General features: G+C 46.0%; 1 protein-coding gene across 8 annotated transcripts in view; it reads right to left on the bottom strand.

Annotated features, from left to right (window-relative positions):
• Positions 1–25,552, bottom strand: part of RALGPS1 (Ral GEF with PH domain and SH3 binding motif 1) — a 284,151-nt gene that overhangs the window by 170,058 nt on the left and 88,541 nt on the right. For all 8 annotated transcript variants that reach the window (XM_079926919.1, XM_079926916.1, XM_079926918.1 and 5 more), the window contains 2 exons: positions 15,322–15,405; positions 1,796–1,885 (listed from right to left, as the gene is read on the bottom strand). In XM_079926919.1, the coding sequence (XP_079783045.1) occupies positions 1,796–1,885; positions 15,322–15,405 (174 nt within the window). The remainder of the gene's footprint in view (positions 1–1,795; positions 1,886–15,321; positions 15,406–25,552) is intronic.

Genomic DNA, 25,552 nt, shown 5'->3' with positions numbered 1-25,552 from the left:
CTAGACCAGTGCCTGGCACCCAGGAGAGCGGGCAGTGTGGCGTGGGCTGCTTGTTCTTTGTCGGGAAGACTTGTCCCCAACCCCACCCCACCTGCATGTTCCCACGGCAGCCTGTGCATTTCCTCAGCCCACTGGACTGTATTTGCTTGCACTTGCCCCTCTCTCACCCTGGACTGTGTGTGCCCTGAGAGCCGGGATGAAGCAGTATCTACCATCATATCCCTAGGACCTAGTACAGCACAGAGCAGGGCTTAGTAAAATGAACAAATCCACGAAAAGCCCTTATGCCTAGTCCTCACGGCTCTGTTCCTACCTGGAGATTTCTCCCTTACCACACAAGTTAATACTGCATTTCATACATCTCGTAATATTCCCTAATCGTTTGCTGTGTGTAATAATAGATTCTGAGTGAGCTGAATTTCATCCTTTGTATCTGAACGGCTATGCCTGTCACAGAATTTCTTTTAGAGGTGAAGGTTCTCTGGGAGATTATCTAATCCACCCCTTTCCCATTTTATAGATGGGAAACCAAGGCCCAGAGAAAGGAGGAGGCTCGAACAAGAACATACCCAGGGCACAGCGCCAGCATGATGATCCACCATCGGAAGATGGCAGAGCTTAAGGAGGAATCGTTTTGGATCCCTTGGGTAGGGACTGGAAACTTCCAAACTGAAAGCACCAGATGGGCTGGAACTTCATCCCACTTTCTCTTGTGGCCCAGCACGAACTCACCGAGAGCAACAAGTATCATTACGCCCAGCAACAGTTCCAGGCACTTCAGAATGCACAGGACGTAAAAGTGTCCATGCCCCTAACATATGTAGAGCTGGATGAACACAACCTTGCTGTGAGGGGCAGCAGAGCAGCTCTCCTGAAGGCAGAGAGACACGCTCCGACTGACCATGGGGCCTGGGCGTGGACACCCACCTCTCTAAGCCTCCCCTTCCTCCTCCGGAAATGGGATAATAATAATGTCATCTTCAAATGAAATCATTTCTGTAAAGCAGCAGCTATGGCACCTGGCCAGAAAGGGGCCGCAGTGAAGGTGAGCTGGCCTAGGACCTCGGTGGGAAGACAACGTGCACACACAAAGCGAGCAGTAAACAGACAGGACGGTGCTCCGCTGAGTCAGGCGAGCCCCGTGGTGGGGAGCAGTGGGCTGGGAGGGGCTGGCAGGACTGTGTAAGAGATGAGAGTGGTCCAGGAAGGCCCGTGGGATCACAGCCTGGGCTGGCAGAGATGAGGGAAGAGGAGGGGCAAGTGGGGTAAAGACGTGAGCCTGGTGCCCAATAACCGGCAAGGACCAACCCTACCAGGGCAGACCCAGGGGGTGGGGTCGGGGCAGCAGGGCCCGGGCCTCAAGTGCAAGATGGGGTGGGGTGAGCTCTGCTGACCGCGAATAAACTGTGCAGGATGTGATGGTGTCACAACCTCCGATGCTGACTAAAAGCCATCAACCCGCGGCACTGGCTAAATCTGAATAGGAGGATGAATGGCTTCCAGAGGCAGCCACTGGGGCCTCGTGGAGAGTCTGTGAAAGGCCAGCTACAAAGAATGGTTGGCTGCCAAAACCACAGGGCGGAGGGCACCTGCCTGTGCATGCACAGGGGCTGGGAGGCCCAGCAAGCAGCCAGGCTGGTCCCACAGCTGCCTCTGCCTGGGGAAGCTGGGCCAGAGCCCCGTGTCTGAACCCTGCCCGGCTCATCCAGAGCAAATCGTCACCCAAAGTACCAAGGAAACACCTTTTTGCGACAAAAAAGAAAGGAAGGGGAAAAGTAATAATAAAACAGCTTACCTTGGCTATTTTCACAAAATGGCTCAGGATTTCTGCCCTTATTTTTAAAGTCTGTGCTGTTAGAATTTCTCGTACAACCCAAAAACTGACCTGTAGAGTCAAACACAGACACACACACAGACACACACACAGACACACACACACACACACACACACACACACACACACACACACACACACACACACACACACACACACACACACACACACACACACACACACCAGAAAAGTTGTTAAATGCCGGACCAACCAAGTTACCCCGCCCACTACTTCTATGGGATTTCTAAGAGGTTGGGAGACTGACAGAGCAAACCCTAGGGTTGCAGGAGGTTGAGGGTTCCTTTATGACACCTAACCCTACAAGTGGGTCCCATGCCGTCAGCACCAGCTCTCCAATATGCATAGTGGTGCTGTGAGAAATAAGTACTCCCATCATTAGCCAGGGGACTTAGTGGGCCTCCATCGACATATGGGTCTCCCTAAAGGTGCTTCAGGAAATTTTGAGATGTATCAGACAGGATTTCTGCTCAGAAGGATCCCAGTTATGGGGAGATGGATGGATGGATGGATGGACGGATGGAGAAATGGCCAGACAAAGGGATATGCATGCTGGCAGTACCACCTATGAGATCCACATCTCCAGCCAGACCCAAGACAAGAAGGACTCACCTATATTTGCACAATTACAACAAATTTCATTTTCTAGGAGAGGTTTGCCCAATAATTTAAGTGATACAAAAACATCTCTTAAAGTTCTGTAAAGCAATGCAGGTAAAAGGGCATGTTTTTCTGGAGACAGCATATGCCAAAAGGATATACTGGTACTTTTCGTTCAGAATATCACTCACACTTGACCATCCTCGAGCCCCTGAGTCCTTTGGTGGGAACAAGAAAGTCATCCATCAGTGTCTAGTTGACTCACACGATGCCTCAATGAAACAAGAGGAGCTTCATGCTGAGAAACACTGGGCAGTGGTTTGCTTTCCTGTTTATGTTTCATGACTATAACAACAGCTCTATGTGAAACACGGATGCCCAAGAGTGCAATGACAGCACCGCAAAGAAAGGAGGAGAGATGGGCAGAGAATGGGGGAGACATGGAATGAAAAGGAAGGCTAAGCATCTAAAACCTCTAAATTTTACAAAGACTAAAAGAGTTAAGGATAGTCCAGAGTTATCAAAGCATGTTTACTGCTGCAACCAAATGTCTTCCCTTTACTGAAATACTGTCACTTTTCAATGAGAAAACAAGAAAAAATTAAATCACCAAGAATCAAAATTTGGCTTCTTATATTAAGCAGGAATATTATAGAAAAGTTTTCTCTGTGTAATTATCTGTGGTTGCCTCCAGGACGTGCCTGGGTTTCCATAGAATCATTTTTTCCAAGGAATTGCCTAAAATTAAGTTCAGACTCAAATGTTACTAGCCAGTTATGGAAGAAAGATTTTCCATATAGCAAGATTTTTTCTAGGTGATATGCCCATAAACCTTATATTTTAATACATGCACACTTTTATGCCACATAAATCTCAAGTGTGATAGTTTATATGTATAATTTAATAGATTCTTATGTGTCAAAAAAAATCACACCTATTTAAAGCATAATTACGGAACGTGGCAGAGTTGACTCAGGTGGTGTTCAGAGGCAACTCTGGATCAGTTCACTTCAGCAGACTTTCACGAAGCCCTTACTGTGTGCTCCAGGCACTGCGAGTCCAGACCTGTCAGTCCAGAAATCACTGTATTAAAAGGCAGCTGGTGATCATGGCCATCAAACAAGTTCAAACCAAGTGAACTGGAGTATGGGGGAGATAATGAGAAAAGAAGGCTTCCTAGAGGAGGTGGGCCTTGAAAGATGGGTAGACCCTCAACAGGTGAGGAGACCAGGGAGAGCTGAGCGGGTGGACAGGACTGGTGTTGCAGGTGCCCCGTGGGGTTGGGGCAGGAGGGAGGCTGAACTTAGAAGGGAAGGGGGTCTGGAGAAACAAGGGGACACTATGCTGCGCAAGGAGAGTTCCAGAGGCTTCTGAGCACAGGAGTGACAGGCTAGACCCTTCTACAGGAGCAGGGACACCCATCAAGAAGCTGAGGCGATGGTCTAAGTGAGAGACGGGAGGCCTGAGCGAGGGCAGTGTTGAAGGAGATGGAGGAAAGGGGCAGAGGAGAGAGACATTACAAAGGGAGAATCAGCATGGTTTTAAACTGTTTTAATTGTTTTTTAACTACAAAATTTAAGAGAAGCTTAATGTAGAAAACAAAGGGATAGAGATAAGCACAAGAGACAGAAGTCATTTGCAAGCTCGTTCTCACATACAGACCCCTGATAAACACTGTGGTATGTGTCCTTCTTGGAACATATGTTTGTCATGTCTCAGAACATATGTCTGTCTAGTCATAGAACATGTTTCTCTTTTTCAATTAAATTGGTATATATTAATCATACTATCACAAGAATTTTTATAAATATGTAAGAATATCAACATATTTTTAGCAGCTGCCAAGCATTTCATCTCAGGGATGTCTCCTCATCAAGGAACCTCCTACTGTTGGGTAGCTTATTTCGAATTATTTTGTTGTGATAGACAATGCTGTGGTGAACATATTTATACATATATCTTTATACATTTTTAATTAAGGTCTGAGGATAAATTCCTGTAAGGTAGAGTGAATAAAAGTATGTGTACCTTTTTTCAAAAGTATATATTTAAAAACTTGGCTTCCAAAAGTTTTATTTGTTGATCCATAAAAATTGGAGCAGGCTAATACCAGTTACTACAGCTCTTTTTTTCTTTACTAACTTAGTGGACAAACTAATGTCTCACTGTTTCTATTTTACATTTCTTTCATGACTCCTCAGTTAACATATTTTTGCACATTTTTTAAGTTTTTTGTTGCAAATATTTATAGGCCATTTGTATTATTTGCCTGTGAAGTACGTGTTCAGGTCCTTCATCCACCTTTCTATTGGGACACCTGTCCTCTGACTCTTGATTACTAAAAGGGGTTTATATTAAAGAGAATACATTACCCCTTTGTGAGTCATACAGTGTGCCAAGAGTGTGGAGAAACTGATACTCATACACTGTTTGCAGGGGTATAAATTCACAGGACCATTTTGAAGAACCACTTGAATATATCTTTCAAGCTGTTAAAAGTTATATTCTCCCTGGAATATTTATCTTACAAAAATACAGAAATGTAGAGGATATACATACAAGGGTTCACTGAAGCGCTGTTTATAAAGCAAAAGAATATGCCCATCAATAGGGAACTGGTTGCATAAATAATACTATCACCTCAAACTTTGGAAGGAAGTCGCTATGGAAGGAAGGAGGCAGTTGTGCTCCACCTTCTTGAGGGCAAAATATCTACATAGATTATTTGGAATTCTTCTGCATAGGAGGTTTGTCTAGTCTCCCCCATTTATTTATTCCATCATTTGTTTACATCAGAATGGACTCATGGATACTTTGGGGTTTTGATCCAATACTATGTTATTTATTTTCTTACTCAAATTGTTCCAGCTTTGGCCACTGAGAGCTGGCTTCGACATGCCCCCAGCATTGTTTGGTTGGTTTGTATGAGCACCTCCTTACTTTCTGGAACTACAAGATGCTACCGCCTCATCCTGTACATTTCTTGTCCCACTCCGAAACCAGCCATTTCTCCAAGGAGCCTTGGTTCCTTTTTTTAAAAATATTTTATTTATTTATTTACTTATTTATTTTGGCTGCGCCAGCTGGGTCTTAGTTGCAGCATGCGGGATCTTCGTTGCAGCATGCGGACTTCTTAGCTGTGGCATGCATGTGGGATCTAGTTCCCCGACCAGGCATCCAACCAGGGATCGAACCCAGGCCCCTGCATTGGGACACAGAGTCTTACCCATTGGACCAGCAGGGAAGTGCCCCCTGGTTCCTTTTATTAGATAATGGTATTAGAAACCAAGATCTGGGAGCTACGTGTGCTCGTGCTACTTAGGTATCACTGTTTCTAGGTCCTCTCAGATGCAGAGCAAGGAAGTGTGTGTGTGTGTGTGTGTGTGTGTATGTGTGTGTGTGTGTGTGTGTGTGTGTGTACCCTAACTCTTGTATATATACATACCTATAAATATTTCTATATGTAACCATCTGTATCCATATTAAGCTAAATATGACTTCCTACTAATGTCTCCACCTCCAATCCATTACCATATGGATCACTCTAGCCTCCTCTTGCTTGTCTACAACTTTCTACTCCAACAGGTGAGAGAAACCTGGGTCCCATCATCTGCCACCCATTTCCTTAATTGTTCAATTCCAGCGTTCATGCATAATGGCTCCAGAATTGTTACCCATCCGCCCTTGGGAAACAACTTGATCAGAGTACAGTGCTTACATACAGTTCCTTTTGTCTTTAGTCTTTCAGGCTCCCTCATTTCCAAAGTTACTTAGGCCAGCACCTTTTCCCCTCACCCTTCTCAGGGAGGTTGTTTCATACATTTACAATCCAGTTAGGTTCACTTGTTATGTTCTACATTCCATCCTAGGACCCCTTAATCTCCACAATGATTAAAATTTGCATAGTTAGCACTAAGAGGTTTACTCTTAGTGCTGTAAAGTTCTAAGGGTTTTCACAAATGCACGGTGGCATGTATCCAACATTATAGTATCATATGGAATAGTTTCACCACCCTGAAAAATCCCCTGTTCTTTACCTACTCAAAGCTCTCCCCTTCTCACACCTCTGGCAGCCACTCATTTGTTTACCATCTCTATAATTTTAGCTTTCCAGAATTTTTTTCAGCATTTTCCAGAACGTCAAAAAAAAATGGGGGAGGTAATCACACTTATGTTGCCTTTGCAGACTGGTTTCTTTCACTTAGCAATATGTATTTAAGATTCATCCATGTCTTTACATGGCTTGATGGCTTATTCTTTTTTTTTTTTCCAATGAAGACTATTCCATTGTATGAATTTACCAGTTTGCCTATCCTTTCACCTATTGAAGGACATCCTAGTTACTTTCAGTATTTGACTATTATAAATAAAGCTGCTATAAATATTTGTGTGCTATTTGTGTATCTGTGTGTGTGTGTGAATATGTGTATGTGTGTAGATGTAAGATTTCAAATAAACTGGATAAATATTGAGGAGTTCAATTGCTGGATCGCACCATTTTTCATTCCCACCAGCAACAAAGGAGAGTTTGTGTTGCTCCAATTACTTGCCAACAATTGGTATTGTCAGGTTTCGTGAGGTTTTTTGTTTGTTTGTTTTGGGTTGTTTTTTTGTTTGTTTTTTAGCCATTCTAATAGGTGCATAGTGTTTGCATTTCCCTGATGGCAGATAATGCTGAGCATCTTTTCACGTTTATTTGCCCTTGCCCTTGGTTACATCTTTTTGGTAAAGTACTTACTCAGATATTTGGCCTGTTTTTTTTTTTTTTTTTGGCTGTGTTGGGTCTTTGTTGCTGTGCGCGGGCTTTCTCTAGTTGCGGCAAGCGGGGCTACTCTTCATTGCAGTGCATGGGCTTCTCATTGGGGTGGCTTCTTTTGTTGCAGAGCACAGGCTCTAGGTGCGCGGGCTTCAGTAGTTGCAGCGTGTCGGCTCAGTAGTTGCAGCGTTCGGGCTCAGTAGTTGTGGCTCGTAGACTCTAGAGCACAGGCTCAGTAGTTGTGGTGCATGGGCTTAGTTGCTCCGTAGCATGTGGGATCTTCCTGGACCAGGGATCGAACCCATGTCCCCTGCATTGGCAGGTGGATTCTTAACCACTGCACCACTAGGGAAGTCCCTGGCCTGTTTTTTAATTGGGTTGTTTTCTTTTTTCAAGATTTTTTTTTTTTTTGATGTGGACCATTTTTAAGGTCTTTATTGAATTTGTTACAATATTGCTTCTGTTTTATGTTTTGTTTTTTCTGGCCACAAGGCATGTGGGATCTTAGCTCCCAGACCAAGGATCAAATCTGTACCCCTTGCATTGGAAGGCAAAGTCATAACCACTGGACCGCCAGGGAAGTCCCTAACTGGGTTGTTTTCTTATTGTTAAGTATTAAGAATATACTTTGGATTCAAGTCTTTTATCAGATATGTGTTTTGCAAATATTTTTCCCAGTCTGTGCTTTGTCTTTTAATTCTCTTAAAAATGTCTTTTGCAGAATAGAAGATTTTAATTTTAATGAAGTCCAACTTACCAATTTTTTCTTTCATGGATTGTGCTTTGGTGTTATATCTAGTAACTCATCACCAAAGGTCATGTAGGGTTTTCTTCTGCGTTTTCTTTTAAAAGTTTTATAGTTTTGTCTTTTACATTTAGGTCTGTGATCAATTTTGAGTTAATTTTTATGAAAGGCCTAAACTCTTGTGCCTAGGTTCATTTTTTCACGTACACAAAAACAGTTCCAATTGTTCCAGCACCATTTGTTGAAGAAATTACTCTTTCTCCACTGAATGCCCTCATGCATTTGTCAAAGGTCAGTTGACTATATTTGTCTGGGTCTATTTCTGGGCTCTCTGTTCTGTTTCATAATCCTGGGCGTCTATTCTTTTGCCAATACCAAGCTGTCTTGATTATTATAGCTTTACAATCAGTCTTGAAATCAGGTAGAGTGAGTCCTCCAACTTCATTCTTTTTCAGTATTGTGCTGGTTATCCTACATCTTTAGCCTTTTCCATATAAACTTTAGAATCAGTTTGCTGATATTTATAAAACAGCTTGCTGGGATTTCAATTAGGATTGAATTGAATCTATAGAACAAGCTGGGAAGAACTGACATCTTAATAATGAGTCTTCTAATACATGAAGATGGAATACCTCTCTGTTTCAATCTACTTTGATTTCTTTCATCAGTGTTTTATAGTTTTCCACATACAGAACCTGTACATACTTTGTTAGATTTATACCTAAGTATTTCTCGAGTATGTGTGTGCTACTGTAAATGGTGTTTTTTTAAAAAATTTCAAGTTCCAATTCTTCATTGCTGGTATATAGGGAAGCTTTCATATATTGATCTTGTGCCCTGCAACCTTGCTATACTCCCTTATTAGTTCCAGGAGCTTTAAAAACAGATTTCTTTGAGATTTTCTGTATAGACCATCATGTCATCTGTGAATAAAGACAATTTTATTTCTTCCTGAAGCAACACAAACTTTCACTCTTTGCTGGTGGGAATGCAAAATGGTACAGACGTGATCCAGCAACTGTACTCCTAGATATTTACCCAGTTTATTTGAAGTCTTATGTCCACACCAAAAAAAACCCAGCATGCATATGTTTATAGCAGTTTTACTCATAATCATCAAAAACTGTAAGTCCTTCAGAAGGTGAATGGATAGACTAGTAAATCCATACAATGAGCAGTACTCATAAAAAAGCCATCAAGCCATATGAAGACATGGATGAATCTTAAATGCATATGGCTAAGTGAAAAGACAGTCAGAAAAGGCTACATATATATGAGTCCCTTTTTTTTTTTTTTTTTTTTTTTTACATTCTGGAAAGGTAAAACTTTAGAGATAGCAAGCAGATCAGAATCTGGACCACTGCCTTCCTCTCCATAGCAAACCCTGCCTTATTCCTTGGGTAACATCAACATCACTGTGAACGACCATGGTCATTTCAGCAACTGTTACACACTTATCACTCCAGTCACCTCCTTCTCCAAATTACCCAGGACTGCGCTGCATCAGAAACCTGAAGTTCCAGTCTCGGGCCACAACCTTTAACCTTCTAATCCTCACCTGCTCCTTGACCCCCACCCCACTGCTGTGCCCATCCTTCCCTCTCACCACGCCTTGGAGTCCTTGGTGGCCCTTTTCCTCTTGAGCAGATGGATCCCCTATCATTTGTCACTTCAGCCCCTTCTTAGCCAGTACTTTTAGGTCCCTTGCCCCATGGTCCTTCAAAAAATCTGCTTTGCTCATCATGGATGGATCCAACCACTTGCCTTCCTGTGCCCCTCTCTTTAGGCTGCAAAGTGCAACTAGAGAGAACCAGCGACCCTCATGCCCTGGGGCTACTTTAAAAGCCACAACCTCTATTTCCAGCGGCTCTGCCCACAAGTCTTCCTATATTTCCATAGTCAACCTTCTCTTTCCCCTGGAGTGGTTTTTTCAAGCTCCCCCCAAACCCCTCAAGCTTTCCTCCTGCTTCCCCGCCTTCACCTCCTATTTCACCGAGGAAAGAGGAGCTGTGAACCTTCTTGCACCACACCTGCAAGCAGACCTGTGTCTGTATCTTTCCTTTCTGCAGACTCGCCTTTTACGATGAAGAGGTCCCAGGCCTCGGCCTCTCCCACCTTCGCTGGGACTTCACTTCATTATGTATTCCCTCTCTCTCCTCATCTTTAATTTTTCCCGGTGTACTGGCTCTTTCCATTCAAAATATGTACACCCCCAAGGCTCTTTCTGCTGAAAAGAAAAGAGGAATATTAACACCTCCCTGAACATCTTCAACCCCTCCAGCTACCCCCTTCTTCTCATCTTTCTCCTTAGAGCCACTGTTCAAGCATCGCCTACACCTGCTCTCTCCATTTCCTCACATCTGCCGCTCAAGCTGCTACAGCCCAGCTTCCATTTCACACCCCCGCAGAACAGCTCCTGCTGAGCCTAGCACCGCCGTGCTGCTAAACATAAAAGACTCTTTTTTTAGTCCTTTTAAATGACCCATTCTGTAGCATCCCGTTATCCTTGAGACACTGATTTCCAAGACACCAGCCTTTCTGGGTGTTCTTCTCGTGCCCAGGCTGCTCTTTCTCAGCCCCTTCTCCTCTGCCCTTCCCATAAGCCCTAAGGCTCTCACGTGGGCCTCTGTTGCTCCCTGGGCAATCTCATCTACTCCTGCGGCTTCGAATGCAGGTGACTGCAATATCTGCATCTTCAAGCTGGATCTATCCCCTGACTCCCAGACGCAAATACCCAATTACCTGCTGCATGGTTGAGCTCACACGCCCAGACCTCTCTCCTCTCCGTCATCTCCCCTCTCACAACTGCTCCTCCTCCTCTGCACTCAACACCTCAAAGAGTGCCGCTGCCAAGGACCAAAGCGGGGCCTCCTTTGCGCCTCCCTGTCATCTCCCTCCAAATCCAATCAATCACCCAGTGCTATCATTCGGTCTCTTAATATTCTCTTGAGCCCGGCCACTCTACATCTCTGTCGTTCACCTAGATTAATGGGACAGACTCCAATCCAGTCTCCTGGCCTCCCTTCCTACTGCCCACACCTCTCCTCTGGTTTTCCCACCCTAGCACTGATTCCCCTGGATTGTAATCCCCTCCATCACGTCTGTCTCCCCCACCAGACTATGAGCTAATGATGGCAAGGGCTACATCCAGTTTACTGCTGACCCCCTGAACCTAGCACAGAGCCCGGTACCATGTGCAGTCAATGTCTATTAAATAAATAAATGAATATAACCAGAAGTAATGAGCCTCAAATGAAGGAGGGTTTATACAATGAGGAAAGAATAATTGTTTGGAGGTAGTATTTGGAAGGGAAAATGCTAACACTGCCTCCCAGCCCTGTGATAAATGAAGTCTGGAAGAACAGGGGATTCTACTGGAGTCATGTTCAGAAAAATGCGGGGGGCCCTAAGTAAGGAAACTCACCAGCTATGTGGCTTTGAGCAAGTTACTTCACTTTCCAGAACCTCAGCTTCCTCATCCATAAAATGGGTTTAAAATATCGGCCTCAGTGGGTTTTGTGAAAACAGAATTAGATGATGCAGGTTAAATGCTTAGCACAGTATCTAACTCAGTAAGTTGAGCCTAAGTGCTCAATAACTGTTTTTTAAATAGTCTCGATTAAAGCCAAGAGGAATCAGGAACATTCGGTGACTAGGCTAATGACGCATGCATGGGGTATCAGCAGATTGATCAGGGGAGAAAGCTGAGAGCTGGATGGAAGAGTGCAGGAGGGAAGAGGGTCTGTGGGCGGTTCTGGCCATCCCTCAGCCTCTTCCTGTCCGAGCACCAACTTTCCCTGAGGAACTGCCAGTCCTCCCATCTCAGTCCCTGCGGCCTTGGCCCCCTACCCTACCTCCACGGGAAGGCCTGTTTCTGAGACCTGGCCAGCCAGAGCCTCCTGTTTCCTGGTCAGGGTGATGAGATCACGAAGCGCAGGATGGGGCTCAAGCCAGGGCCATCAACCCCAGAGTCTCTGTTCCAGGACATCAAATGGAGCTACTGAAGAAGAGGAAGGTCTTTTCTGCAGGGGTTGCCCTCACAATGAGCTGTTGGCAGCCATCTTGGAACCACAGAGGAGGGGGCCGCCTGAGGGGAGCCAGCACAGAGAAACCACCTCCCTGAACGTCTCCAGGGACCTCCAGGTGGAGAGAGCAGCGCCATCCAAGCAATACATGAAGTCTAGTCTCTCCCTGGACATTGTTACATAAGCCAGTAAGGCGAGTTTGAGCTGGGGTTTCAGTCATTAAGAACTACGTGTGTGTGTGTGTGTGTGTGTGTGTGTGTGTGTGTGTGTGTGTGTGTGTGTGTGTGTGTGTGTGTGTCTATATATATATATATATATATATATATATATATATGAGTCCATGAGAAACGTTAAAGCAGTCCTCCAGGGCAAAGTGTTGGGAACCTTTGCCTGGTCCAATCTCTGCTAATACATAAGGGTCCTGAGACCTAGACTTGGACTTGCCTAAGGCCTCAGAACAGGTTAGCAGCAGAGCCTGGACTGGAACCAAGTCATCCGAATTCCCTCTCTGTCTCTTCCTAATTCTTCATCTTCAGGACACAATCTCAACCCCACCGCCAGCACTTAGGCCCAAGGCTAACCTTCCTTTCAGCTTGTAGCTCCCACTACAAAGCACCCTTTTTAAGGCTAATATTACTTGTTTACTATATGTCAAGTGCTGAGCTAAACCCTTTACATCCATGATTCTCATTTAATCTTCAAATATCACTTGAAACGATTCTTCCTATTTTATAAATAAGGAAGGTCAGAGGCTGAAAGACAACCCAAGATCATACAGGCAACAAGTTGTAGAGCTAAGGTGCAAACTCAGGTCTGTTTGATTCCATGCGACCACAGCTCCTCAGCCTGCTGTCCACAGACCTCTAAAGTGTTCATGTACAGACTTTGGGGGGCAGTGGGCAGGGGAGGCAGCAAACCCACTCAGATTAAATGGAAATGTATATATCTATGTATTTATCTGAGGGCAGGTTCATATGTGATATTGTCAGATTCCCAAAAGAACCCGTGATCGGAAAAAGACTGAGAACTTCTGGCTTTATGGTGAACTCCCTGGGGCCAAGACACAAGCCTGGCCCATAACTGACCCTTAGGGAACCTGGCCAAGCTCTTCCATCTCAGCCACTCTATAAACAAATCCGAAGGGACTCAGGTCCCATGGAGAAGCAGGCACGTCCTCAGAGGCCGACCAGAACACTTGGCTGCTGGATTTTTGGTTTGGCCACAGGGAGCCTCAGATTCCCTCGCAACCTCCTTCCAATCAACTAATCTTCCCTTTCTTCCCGAAAAAATGTTTGGATGCCTACTACATACAGACACGGCGCTAAGAGCTCTACCTATATCATTTCATTTCATTTTCGTAACAACTGTGCACAGTGAGTACTATTATCATTCTCATTCACAGATAAAGGAAACAGGCTCAGAAAGGTAAGGGACCTGCTCGCCTTTATCTGGAGTCTGATGAGCAGCTTTGCTGTCACACGTGAAAGTCTGCCAGGAAGAGACGCCAATCAGTTCATCTCACGGAAAGCAGCCCCAGCGGCTGATGGACTGGCCACTGGCCAGTTTTCAAACCAGAGCTACCAGGGCTGTGTCCAGGAACTGCTCTCTAAGTGGCTCACAGGCCAGCAGGGAGACCATTTCTCAGAGCATTCTGTGAGAATGCAGCTTTACTTCTGGCTCATTTCACCCACTTGGTCTGAGCTGGACACAATACAATTGTTCACAGAACAAGCTGCACTGCCCTTTGCCAAGCTGACCTGGCCTCCACGTGCAAAGCAGATTACATCAGAGCCGCCAGTGGCCCTCCTCCGGGAGCTCTGTAGCTGATCAGAGGTGGGACTGAGCTGGCTCCCAGCCAAATAGTTTTGCTAAGGAAACTATGAATCCCCTGATACTGTGTACACATCTGGTTTTTTTAAAAGACTAAGCTCAGTTGAAAAGGAAAAGATTTTGAAAATAAAGAAGAAAAAAAAGAAGGCTTCAGTATTTCTCTTTTCAAAACAAAGGGTGTACAGTCCCTACCACAGATGTGGCTAGGCCTTCCTTAGTTCCTGTTGTATCTCAGAAAACAACAATAATGTGAACTCTGGCCTTGATCATCAGAACACAAGCTGGCGCCTCTCTGAGTCTCTCACTATGCTTGGAGCGGTAACCAGCCAGGGCTGGAGAAGCCTGGAGAGAGCTGAGTAACGGCAATGCGCAGGACCCGGCATTTCCCAGCGGGACGGCCCAGCTGGAGGGAAGGCCCAAAGGGAACCCAGGCCCAACACCCAGAGCCCCAGTCACGTACACTGTGAAACCTCGAGGCCACTGTCCTCATCTGAAACCAGAAAAGCAAGAAGAAAGAGGAAAAGCTGTCAACAGCCCCATTTGGAGCTTTGGTTTGTTCAAAGGGGTCTTGCAGGGTACTTTCTACTGAAGATCATGTTCTGGCAGGTCTGTGTGAGCAGTCAGAAGCCTACCCCACTTACTTGGTCCAAGTCCCTGATATCATTCCTTTAGGTGGGGATGCAGCGCTTCCTACCTGGAGCAAAGGTTCTGATTGGACCAAGTCGGTTTGTAGTAGCATGCATGCGGCCAGTGACCAGGCCATCAGAAATTCAAAGAAATTCAATTCAAAAAGTGTTTCCTGAGTACCTCATTCATTCATTCTACATATATTTACTGAAGGTCTATTATATGCCTGACATAGGGCAAGGTGGTGGGGGACACAGTGATGAACAAGATAGACATGGTTCCTGCCCTCGTGAAGCCCACAGATGGCCAAGGAAGATGGAGACTAAAGAGTTACACAGAATGAGGACAGATGGGGAAAGGACCACATGGAGAAGTACAGGTGCACTGAGGAGACATATGACAGGGAGACCTTATACAGGCTGAGATTCATGGGAGGCTCCTAGAGAGAGTGACATTCCCACTGAGATCTGGTTGGGAGCTGAACATGGAGGACAGCACGAATGGGGCCCTGATGAGACCAAGATGTGATGCAGCAGGAAAGAGGCGGGAGGCCAGGATGGCCGAAGCCCACAGAGTGGGGGGACAGACAAGAGATGAGGCTGGAGAGGTGGACAGAAGCCAGACCCACCACGCAGGACCTTGTAGGGCACATTAAGGTGCCCGAACCCTAGCTTAAGTGGAATTGGAAGCCACCGAAATGATTTAAACACAGAAAAGAGGTGTTCAATTCCCCCCGCTCTGTGAAAAAGCACAGATGAAGTGGGGGCTTAGGAAGAGGAGTTTGGACCTGGGGCCAGGTGCCTGAGACTGAAGCCTGGAGGGGCTCCCAGCCCATGGGGGACAACAGAGCGCTATCTGCACAGGCACATGCAAGCGGCATTCTTACCTGGTTAAACCTCCGGGTAAAGGCCACGACGTTGGGAGCGAGACTATGTTTCTCCTTCTTACTCCATCCACAGCTGGCTAGTTCCTGGGAAGCACAAAGTCAATTTCAACAGTGATTCCAATGGGGATGCAAATACAGCAGGGCATCTAACTGGAATGTGGACACAGAGATGGGGAAGGACTGAAGCACTGGCCATCTATGTCCTCCCAGGGTGGGAGAGATTCTCCTCCTCCTCTGGAGAAGAGGGCTGGGTCTCTAGGTGGAGGTGTATCCTGGGACCCCCAGAGGTGAGGGTGAGAAGCAGGACACTTTTCTCCATAACCCCGGCCACATCTCCCAGGACTTCTATGCCAAATTATTCTCAACCCCGCCACTGCCACTCTGCCAGCTCCCCGGGACCAGAAGCCCTTTCTTAATGCAAATTGTCTGCGAGAGGGTATAATGTTATATTGAGCAGGATCATACCCCAGGGCTACCTTAAAATTAAAATCTGGCTGAAGATGCTCAGATTTCATTGACCAAGTGACATCCTCCATTCCTGGAACCAGGGGACGTCCTGGGCCAAGCGATCAGAGAAGCTTCTGGAATGACCTCAGATTCTTTCCTGAAGTTGCCCCCCCCACCACCGCCATCTCTCATATAAACAAAAGGGGGCAGAAAGACAGGTTGCCTTAATATCTTCTTCAGGAGCGTAGTCTCTTCTTTTCTAGCAGATTTAGCATTATAATTTGAAGAGTCAAATGACCTAAATGTTACCTAACAGTGAGGCTGGTTCCTCTCCAAGGGAGGAAATGGGAGCAATCTAATGAGATTACCTGGGGGAAGTAGATAAAAGGATGAAGGAAAAGCCATTAACTAAATGCCCAGCTTTGCCAGCTTGTGCCTTGGTGACCCCTGGCAGAGAGAATGCAGGGAAGGAAAGTTCTCTACCCCTCAGTTACAAGGCTTCCTTCTAACTCATATCCAGCCTCTGTATTATTAATGACATTATTTGTTGCCCCACACCTGGAACTTTTATAAGGGCTTTAGTGAGGGTCAGCTGCCTACCAGCCGGAACAGACACAGATCAGGGGTCTACCAGGAAGTCAGGGGGTGCTGTGGGAATGGCCAAAGACAAACTGAGCAGTTAGGCCTGAAGTGCCGTGCCCTTCAAATGCATCTCAGGACCCAACTGAAGTCACCGGCACGCGCCTGTGGGAAGCCGGCTGCAGGCAATGGGCAGCTCCGGATTCAAGGTGAATGACCTGGACTTGAGAACGCTTGGGAACCAGCCAGGAGCTAAGAAACACAGCTCCTCTTCCTGGAGGCCTCACTTCTATAAATGGCACCATTGTCCTCCCAGTCACCCATATGAAAAAATACAGCAGACATCCTTGACCCTGCCAAGTCCTTCTCACCCTCACAATTTAGACCCCAAGTCATGGTAATGACAATGATATTAACTAATGCTACCATTTACCAAGAATCCCCCATTGTGTCGGTACCGGACAGGGAGCCTCACTTGTTATCTCATGTAATTCTCACCACATCCGTTTTAATACAGAAGAGGGCTGAGTCCTATAGTCATCACCTTGAATGAACGCTCTGGCTCCACTTCTTTTCACAAGTAGATGTGAATCTCTTTGAGCTGTAGAGTTTGCCTGTTTACCATGATTCTCCTCGATGTGTGTATCCGAGTTTCTTTTCTAGCGTATATTTGACCTACAAAGTCAGTTCCATTGACTCCTACTCCACCCCACCTTTAGAACATATGCAGTCGGCAAATGTATATTACTGCCCTTTCGAAAGGTAACTGTGAGGACAAGAGCCTCTCTCCCCTACGGATTCCAAAGCCAGCCCTGGAAATGTATGTGTTATAATCGGATATAAAAGAGAATTTCTAAAACTGATGTTCAAGGACTGGGACATGGTTGTTGCCCAGTTTCTGGCTGGTAGTTGCTCCCTTTGTTTTTCCCTGAATTCTTTAATAAATAGCAGACGTTATACACACATCCGTAAGTGTGGGGGGCAGGGACGGTACACGTGTGTAAGGGTTCATTTAATTCAGAGTTTGGGTCTATTTCCACACTGTAAGTAACTTAGGAAGGCATCCTCAAAGGGAGCAGTGTGGACCTTACAGACCGAGCCAGGTCAGAGCCCACCCTCCACACACTAGCTGCGTGATGTGTGTCTTCTCAGAACCTCAATTTTCTCACCTTAAATGGGTCTGATAATATATTTACCCGTGAAGCTCATTAGAACAGGTAAGATTAAAGCTCACACAGAGGACCTGGCATGTAACAATCACTTGATAAATGTTATTACCCACCCTCCTCTTTCCAGGGTCACGCTGCTGTCAGACACGGCCTTAAATCCAAACACTCCCTTCTTTCTTCCACACACACTCTTGTCGCTGTCTTGAATTATTAACAAAATCGATTATTATTTCTCTTTCATTCTGCTGATGTCATTCAGGCAAGAACCAAAGCAGGTACTTAATACATCTGCCCCAAATTTGTTTGATTGGAATATTTCTAAGACCCTGATTTAAAAACTGCATGTACAGTTCTTGGCGTTTGACAATTCCCTAAGGACCCTTTTGCACTGGAATACATGTCACATTTAAAATTAAAACTTTGGGACTTCCTTGGTGGTCCAGTAGTTAAGACTTCGCCTTCCAACACAGGGGGTGAGGGTCCCACCAATACAGCTAAGATCTCATGTGCCTCACGGCCAAAAGACCAAAACAGAAGCAACATTATAACAAATTCTATAAAGACTTTCCAAAAAATGGTCCACATCAAAAAAAAAAATCTTTAAAATGAAAACTTCAACAGAGTAAAACACTATGTTTGAGAGGTTCCTTGATAAAATGGAAAGGGTCCTTTCCTTGCTCTGAATCCCAACCCTGTCACTCATTTCCTGGGTGACCGCTCTCTTGGCATCAGTTGCATCGCTGATGAAAACAGGGATGCTGAGACTAACTCCACAGAATTGTGGCGGAGACCAAGAGAGATAAAGCCTGACAAAGGAGGTGACATGCAGGGTACAGGCCTGGCTCACAGCAGATTCATTTGTTGAATGGACAGGGCATGAACATTCCTCAGTGTTGAAATCTCCCAAATCCAGTGCAGAAAGATTTATCAAGATGTCAAAAGAAATAAGGCCATTCTAACTGCACTAAAACACGTCCCAAGCCCAGCCTCCTTGGCAGTATTCCTCTTCTGTGTTTGGCCTTATAGGAATATGAGATGCCATCTGTGTGAAGTGGGTTTGGAAAACGTGAAGTAATAGAACAACACTCCTCCAGCCACTATTACCTAAAAAAGGTCCATGTTACAGAACAGATTTGAGTGTAATTAAGTTAAAACTGACCAGAGGAGACGGGGCTGGTTCTATAAGGGAGACAAGGGGCTGCGCTGAGGCTGGTAAGGCCTTGGTAGCCCTGCGTGCTGTAGAGCCAGCCCTGTGGCTGCCCTGGGGTGCGCTGGGGCCCTGATCTCGCCCAGGCTGTCCTTGGCTCTGAGCTGTCTGCTGAGGTCCACTGGATGTGAAAGGGCAGTAAGAGCCTGTACAGTCCTTGCCAGCTTCTTCTGGGACCTTTTCTCCATCATGTGGCTGTTCCCTGGGTTCATCGGGGAGAAACTTTCTGCCACTAAATAAACAAATTTACCTGCCTTCTCTCCCTTCCTCAGGCTTTAGTGGAAGAGAGGTCCTGTCCGCTCAGGACCCGCTCTCCTCCTGGCTCCCTCCCCCTCCCTGCTCAGAGGCCTTGCTCTGATGCCCTCTCTGGTCCCTGTATCTTCAACCTCTTCCTCTCCACTTTCTTTCCTGCTAGGAATTTTTTTTTTTTTTTTTTTTTGTGGTACGCGGGCCTCTCACTGTTGTGGCCTCTCCTGTTGCACAAGCCAGGCTCCGGACACGCAGGCTCAGCGGCCATGGCTCACGGGCCAAGCCGCTCCGCGGCATGTGGGATCTTCCCAGACCCGAGCACAAACCCGTGTCCCCTGCATCGGCAGGCAGACTCTCAACCACTGCGCCACCAGGGAAGCCCCCTTGCTAGGATTTTAATGTGCAAAAGCCTCTCCCATTAATAATAATAATGGTGGTGACAACAATAACCACGATAGTAATAACAAAAGCCATCTTTTCTAGACCTCCCTGACGCCTGAAAGGGTTGTCGGTTCTCCCTGTTTCAACCCGCTTCCCTGGCCACCTCCTTCTCTGGTGAGGCAAACTCTCTGCATATTTTCTGTTCTCTGTCCTTGCCCCTCAGCTCTGTGTTCTCTTGGTTGTCTTGACGCCTCTCGGGCCCCCCATTCGCAGTGTATTTTCCAGTTGCTTTGTTCTTTTCTGACACATGTCCCCCAAGCCCCACCAGGGTCGTCTTCCATATTCTCTACATCTGCATCCCTTCCTGGAAGATCACACACACCACCACGGCTTCCACCACATGCCCATGTCCAGCCCAAGTTTCTCTCCTGACTCTAGACCAGGATATTCAGCCACCTCCTGGCCACACCTCCCTTGCCCTCCCACAGGCACCTCAAAATCAGCACGCCCAGAGCCAAAAGGGTGCCTGACCAGCTGCCTTAAGTAAAAACACCTAACGACATGAGATTCATTTAGACATTCAATCTGACAAAGGAGGGTGTTTATTACAAAGACTGTCCATGGAAAAAATCCCTAACCAAGATAAAAACAACTCTGTCTTAATACCCCCATCTGCAAGCATTCCTAGGTGACAGCAAGAGTCAACACTGGTTTTGGCTCACCCTCGAAGCTTCTCTGGCCACCAGCTTTGTGGTTAGGGTTTTGGGAGTCAGATGCCCTGAAGTGGCCTGAGAAAGGCCTGACCCTGACTGTGCCTGGGGTCAATGAGGTAAGGCCCTGGAAGAGGAGACCTGGGGAGTGGGACAAGTCCTCCCTGAAGACCCCCACAGGATCTAAGCCACTGAGCCATAGGCAGCCACATGTGGCCCTTCCACGCATGTGTTTAATTCTAATTGGAATCTGCTCCAAATCACATTCCTAAAACATGCCCACATGGAAGATGCACCACGTCAAGGAAAGGTCACTAAATCTGACCTCAGGGACCACACCACATTACCATCTTGCTCAATGGCAACCTTTTTTCCTTCCTTCTACCTCCAAGTTTCTCCCCATCCCTCCCATCCTACCCTCTGGAACAATCTTCAGAAGAACTGGTGGGACAGTCACACACTAGTCAAAGGAGTTTTAAAAGCACCCCAGGGAGTGGGTGACCCACTGAGGCAGTGGGGGGAGACAGCGCCAGTTTGGGGGTTGGCAGTGGGGTCTGACTAAGGAGTAAGGCATTTCAGAGCTCTCATACCTCACAGCTGGGAATGCAAAATGGTAGCGCCATTTGGGAGAGCAGTCTCACAGTTTCTTTTAATGTTAAGCATACACTTCACGAAATGACCCAGCAATCTCACTAAAGCAAACATTTCATTTGTACACACAAAAAACTGTGTGCATGTTTATGGCAGTTCTCAATATGGAAATTCTCAATTTCCCCAAACTGGAAACCCAGGTTTCCATCAATTGGTGAAGGGACAAACTGTGATCCATCCATATAATCAAACACTACTTGGCAATAAAAAGGAATGAACTACTGACACAGGCATCAGCAAAGATAAATGTCAAAAGCTTTATGCTAAGTAAAAGGAACCAGACACAAAAATATTATAGGATTCCATTTTTATGACATTTGGAGATAGGTAAAAACTATAGGGACAGAAACCAGATCACTGGCTGCCAGGGGCACAGGGAAGTTCTAAGATGCTAGGCAAGTTCTCGCCCTGGATCGTGGTGGTTCCGTGAGAGAACAGTAGTCTTGCCTACCTTATCCACGGTTTCGCTTTCTGCAGTTTTAGTTACCTGCAGTCAACTGAGGTCCGAACATATTAAATGGAAAATTCCAGAAATAAACAATTCATACATTTTTAAATCATGCACCGTTCTAAAGCATGATGAGATCTCATGCCCTACAGCTCTGTCCAGCTCAGAACGTGAACCATCCCTTTGTCCAGCACATCCTGCCTGTCAGTCAACAAGTGGCCAGCTGTTATTAGATTGATTGTGGTGGTGTCACAGTGCTTGTGTTCAAGCAACCCTTATACTTAATAATGGTCCCAAAGCACAAAAGGAGTGATGCTAGCAATTAGGATATGCCAAGGGACTTCCCTGGTGGTGCAGTGGTTGACAGTCCGCCTGCCAATGCAGGGGACACAGGTTCGAGCCCTGGTCGGGGAAGATCCCACGTACCGTGGAGCAACTAAGCCCGTGAGCCACAGCTACTGAGCCTGCACTCTAGAGCCCGCAAGCCACAACTACTGAGCCCATGTGCCACAACTACTGAAGCATGCACACCTAGAGCCCGTGCTCCGCAATAGGAGAAGCCACTACAGTGAGAAGCCCACACTCCGCAGAGAAGAGCAGCCTCCGCTGGACGCAACTGAGAAAATCCCGCACGCAGCAACAAAGACCCAATGCAGCCAAAAATAAATAAATAATTTTTTTAAAGCGTGAATTTTATTGGATAAAATTAAGCTTCAATAAGTGTGACTAAAAAAAAAAAAAAAAAAGGAAAGAAAACAGTCCGAGCATCGAGGACTGTGAAGGGAAGCGCAGCAATAACAGCCATACAAAAGAACTAAAGAACAACTAGTTCACGTGGGACTAAGACAAAGAGGCCTGAAGGAGGGTCTCTGGGAAAAAAATAATGCAATTAAAAATGATAGGAATAAAAACATAACAGCAAACTTGAAAAAATTTGAGGACATGATGAGGGCAAATGATGATAGAAAAAAAGCAATTATAATCTCCAGGAATAACAAAAACCAAGAAATTCCTGTTTGTATATTTTTTTTTGTTTATTTGTTTGGTTGGGTTTTTTTTGCGGTACGCGGGCCTCTCACTGCTGTGGCCTCTCCCGTTGCGGAGCACAGGCTCCGGACGCGCAGGCTCAGCGGCCATGGCTCACGGGCCCAGCCGCTCCGCAGCATGTGGGATCTTCCCAGACCAGGGCATGAACCCGTGTCCCCTGCATCGGCAGGCGGACTCTCAACCACTGCGCCACCAGGGAAGCCCTAAATATATATTTTAATAGCTGTATACATTTAAATATTTTATTTTTTCCCCAATGTTAGGCAGTTGATGGATTAAAAGAAAAGGGAATCTGTGGGCCCTTGATGTGAGGCATATTCTCTCTTGAATGGCCCAGGGTCCTTAGAGAATGAAATACAACCCTGGCACACTACCTAGCTTGACACTGAATGACACTTACACATTTACATAGCCATAAAAATGAATGCTGTTTGTTGGTTTGCAACTTTTAGAGTCAACCTAAGGAAAACTGATGGACTTGGTGTAACTGCAAAATGTCAGAATGTTAATTAACTTGACAGTGTAAAAGTACAGCTGACAGAAGGTGGCAAGTGGAGAAGGGGAGGAAAAGCATGGGAAGTGAGCAGTCAAGAGACACTATATAAAGCTGATGAAATCGAGGTCTCAGCGCACCAAATAAAGTTCCAAAAATAACCAGTAGAAGAAAAATCCTCTGGGGAGGGGACTGGAGTAAGGGATCAAAGCCTTTCTTCATGAGCTCTTCTGTACTATTTGAATATCATGAAAAGATTACTTTGAAATAAATTTTAATAGGTGATATGTTATAATATTACACATTGTAAAGCTTCTAAAATTAAATTTTAACAGTTGAGTAAACACTCAAATATACAAAATTTTTATAAACTCATAACCTGCTTATAACCTGTCAGGGTCAACATCTATAACGCAAATGTGTCAACATAAATAGCAGATAGTTTTCAGGTGGCCACTAGGCACTTCTGTACCTTCTGATGGAGTAAGCATGTGAAATCATGACCATCTGAACCTTCAGGAAACAGGCCTGTCCCACAGGAAACGTCAGGGCTTTTACCCAAGTGAATCACAGAGAAGGGAGCAGCTAACCGGGGAGGCTGCCTTAGACCCTCACTGGGACAAAATTGGCTGTGATGAAAAATGGAAGGAAAAGAAAAGGGAAGGAGGAAAGGTAAAAGGAGGCAAGGATGGAAGAAAGAAAGGAAGGGAGAGGAAGAACGGAGGGATCAGGGAAGAGGGGAAAGAAGACCGGAGGGCGGGGGGCCTAGCTGAGCACCAGCCCCCATGCTGGAGGGGCTCCAGGACAGTCAGACGAGACCTCGAGGAGCTCAGTGTCTGGCCGGTGGGGGAGACAGACATGAACACAAATCACTGTAACTCAAGACAACAAAAAGCAACTGCACTTTCCTGCTTTATTTCTGAAGGTTGAAGACCTAAAAAGACATTTCCTAGATCCAAGCTTTCTGAGTGACTGTCAGTGGGCTGAGGCATCTTTAGCTCTTTCCTGGGAGAAGAAGGAGAAAGAGGGGAAAGGGTGAGAAGAAAGGATGAAGAAGGAAGAGGAAGAGAAAAGGAAGAGACAACAGTAATTGACAATTTATAAAACACATCTACATTCGACACCAGAGTTAAAGTATGTTTTATGAAATATAGCAATGGACCAAACAAACATGCTCTTGCTTTCTATGTTCTACAGGAGGGGAGAGAGATGAGAAATTTGTGATTAGTCAAATGATGATAAATCCTTTAAAAAAAATGTTAACCAGGATGAAGGAATGCAATATTGGAGCGGATGCCTCAGGATGCCTGGCTGATAAACCGACTGGAGTGGAGACCACGAACGAGGTTGGCAGCAGGCTCTGCAAGGATCCAGGGAGAGGGTTCCAGGCCGAAGGAAGTGCGAGTGTGAAGACCCTGGAAGCTCTGACAGCACAAGGTGGGCAATGAGGCTGGAGCTGCTTGAGCCTGGGGCGGGTGGGAGGAGACGGGGTAGGAAGGAAGGGGGTGGAGGCCTCGAGGGCAGGTAAGGACTAGAGTTTATTCTGAGTGGGATTGGAAGGCTACAGAGGGACTGAGCAGAAGCAGTTCCAAAAGCCTCATGCTGTGCGCTGGGTAGGTTTTATCGGACCCAACCCACCCCGTGCTCTTGTGCTGTGCTACATACAATCTAACCTGTACTATAACCTCATACACGGGCAACATAATTTTCTCACGTGAGAGCAATTCACTTTAGTAATTTGAAAGAAACACCTGCTAGGGGCTGTGTGTGGAGAAGGGAGGAGCCCGGCCCCGAGGGAAATGAACACGAGGGCCTCCATAAGGGCTCAGAAGCCCTGGTGAGACAAACCACAGAGGGGGAAAGAATCGCTGGGGACAAATGGGTGCCTTCTGTGGGGTCGGGGTGCATGGGGGTCCCTGACCTAGTAGGAGGAGCTCTGCTTTCTCAGCTTCCAGTCTGTTCATTTCTGTACAGCAGCTGGTTTACAGTCACTATTGTTTCATCAAGTCCTCAAACTACTGTCTGTTTAGCAAACATGCAGATTTAGGGTCATGAAGATGATGCAAACTTCCCCAAACATTCCTTTTCCAGCCCTAGTGTTGTGCAGCTCTGCACAATTAGAACCAGCTGTCCAGGCAGGGCAGCGGCCAAGTGCAACCCTGTGAACAACCTCCAGTCCACGTGACAGCGGCCCTGTGAGCAAAACAGAGAGCGGCCCGCAGTGCAGCCCACCCGGATTCCCGGGCTCGTCACGAGGCCCACAGGGCCTCACGTTCATTTCCCACTCTCACCCCGGGGACTGCGCTCAATCCCCTTTCTCTGTATTCTTGGGATATTTTTTTCTCAAATAACATCATTCAGATGTTCTCTTTTTAAAAAGAATACATTTTTTTGTTTGTTTGTTTGATCAGAGACCTAGCACATGCTCAGTACAGAAAACCTAGACAATACAGAAAGCCCACAGAAGAGAATTTAAATCACCCACTAGCCTAACACCCAGAGAAACCATAATTTACAATCCGGTCAATAATAATGACAATAACAACAACAGCAAACTTTACTGAGCACTTACTAAGTGTCAAACACAATGTCAATCATCTTATGTACATTCATCCTTTGCTCACTGAATTCTCACAGCAACCCTATCAGATAGATACTGTAATTGCCCCCTTTTACAGATGAAGAAATGCAAGCTTAGAGAAGTTAAGCAATTTGCTCAAACCCACATATGTGGTCAACCTGAGAGCCAAGATTCCAACCTGGGTCTGTAGGTCTCAGGAGCCTGGCCCCTTGGCCTCAGAGCAGGTCCATCTCCAGAACGGAGGCCCTTCCCCACTCCCAGGCACAGAG

Source organism: Stenella coeruleoalba (assembly GCF_951394435.1).
Source record: "Stenella coeruleoalba genome assembly, chromosome: 7".
Taxonomy (NCBI): Eukaryota; Metazoa; Chordata; class Mammalia; order Artiodactyla; family Delphinidae; genus Stenella; species Stenella coeruleoalba.
This window is presented reverse-complemented; position numbering and strand designations above follow the sequence as displayed.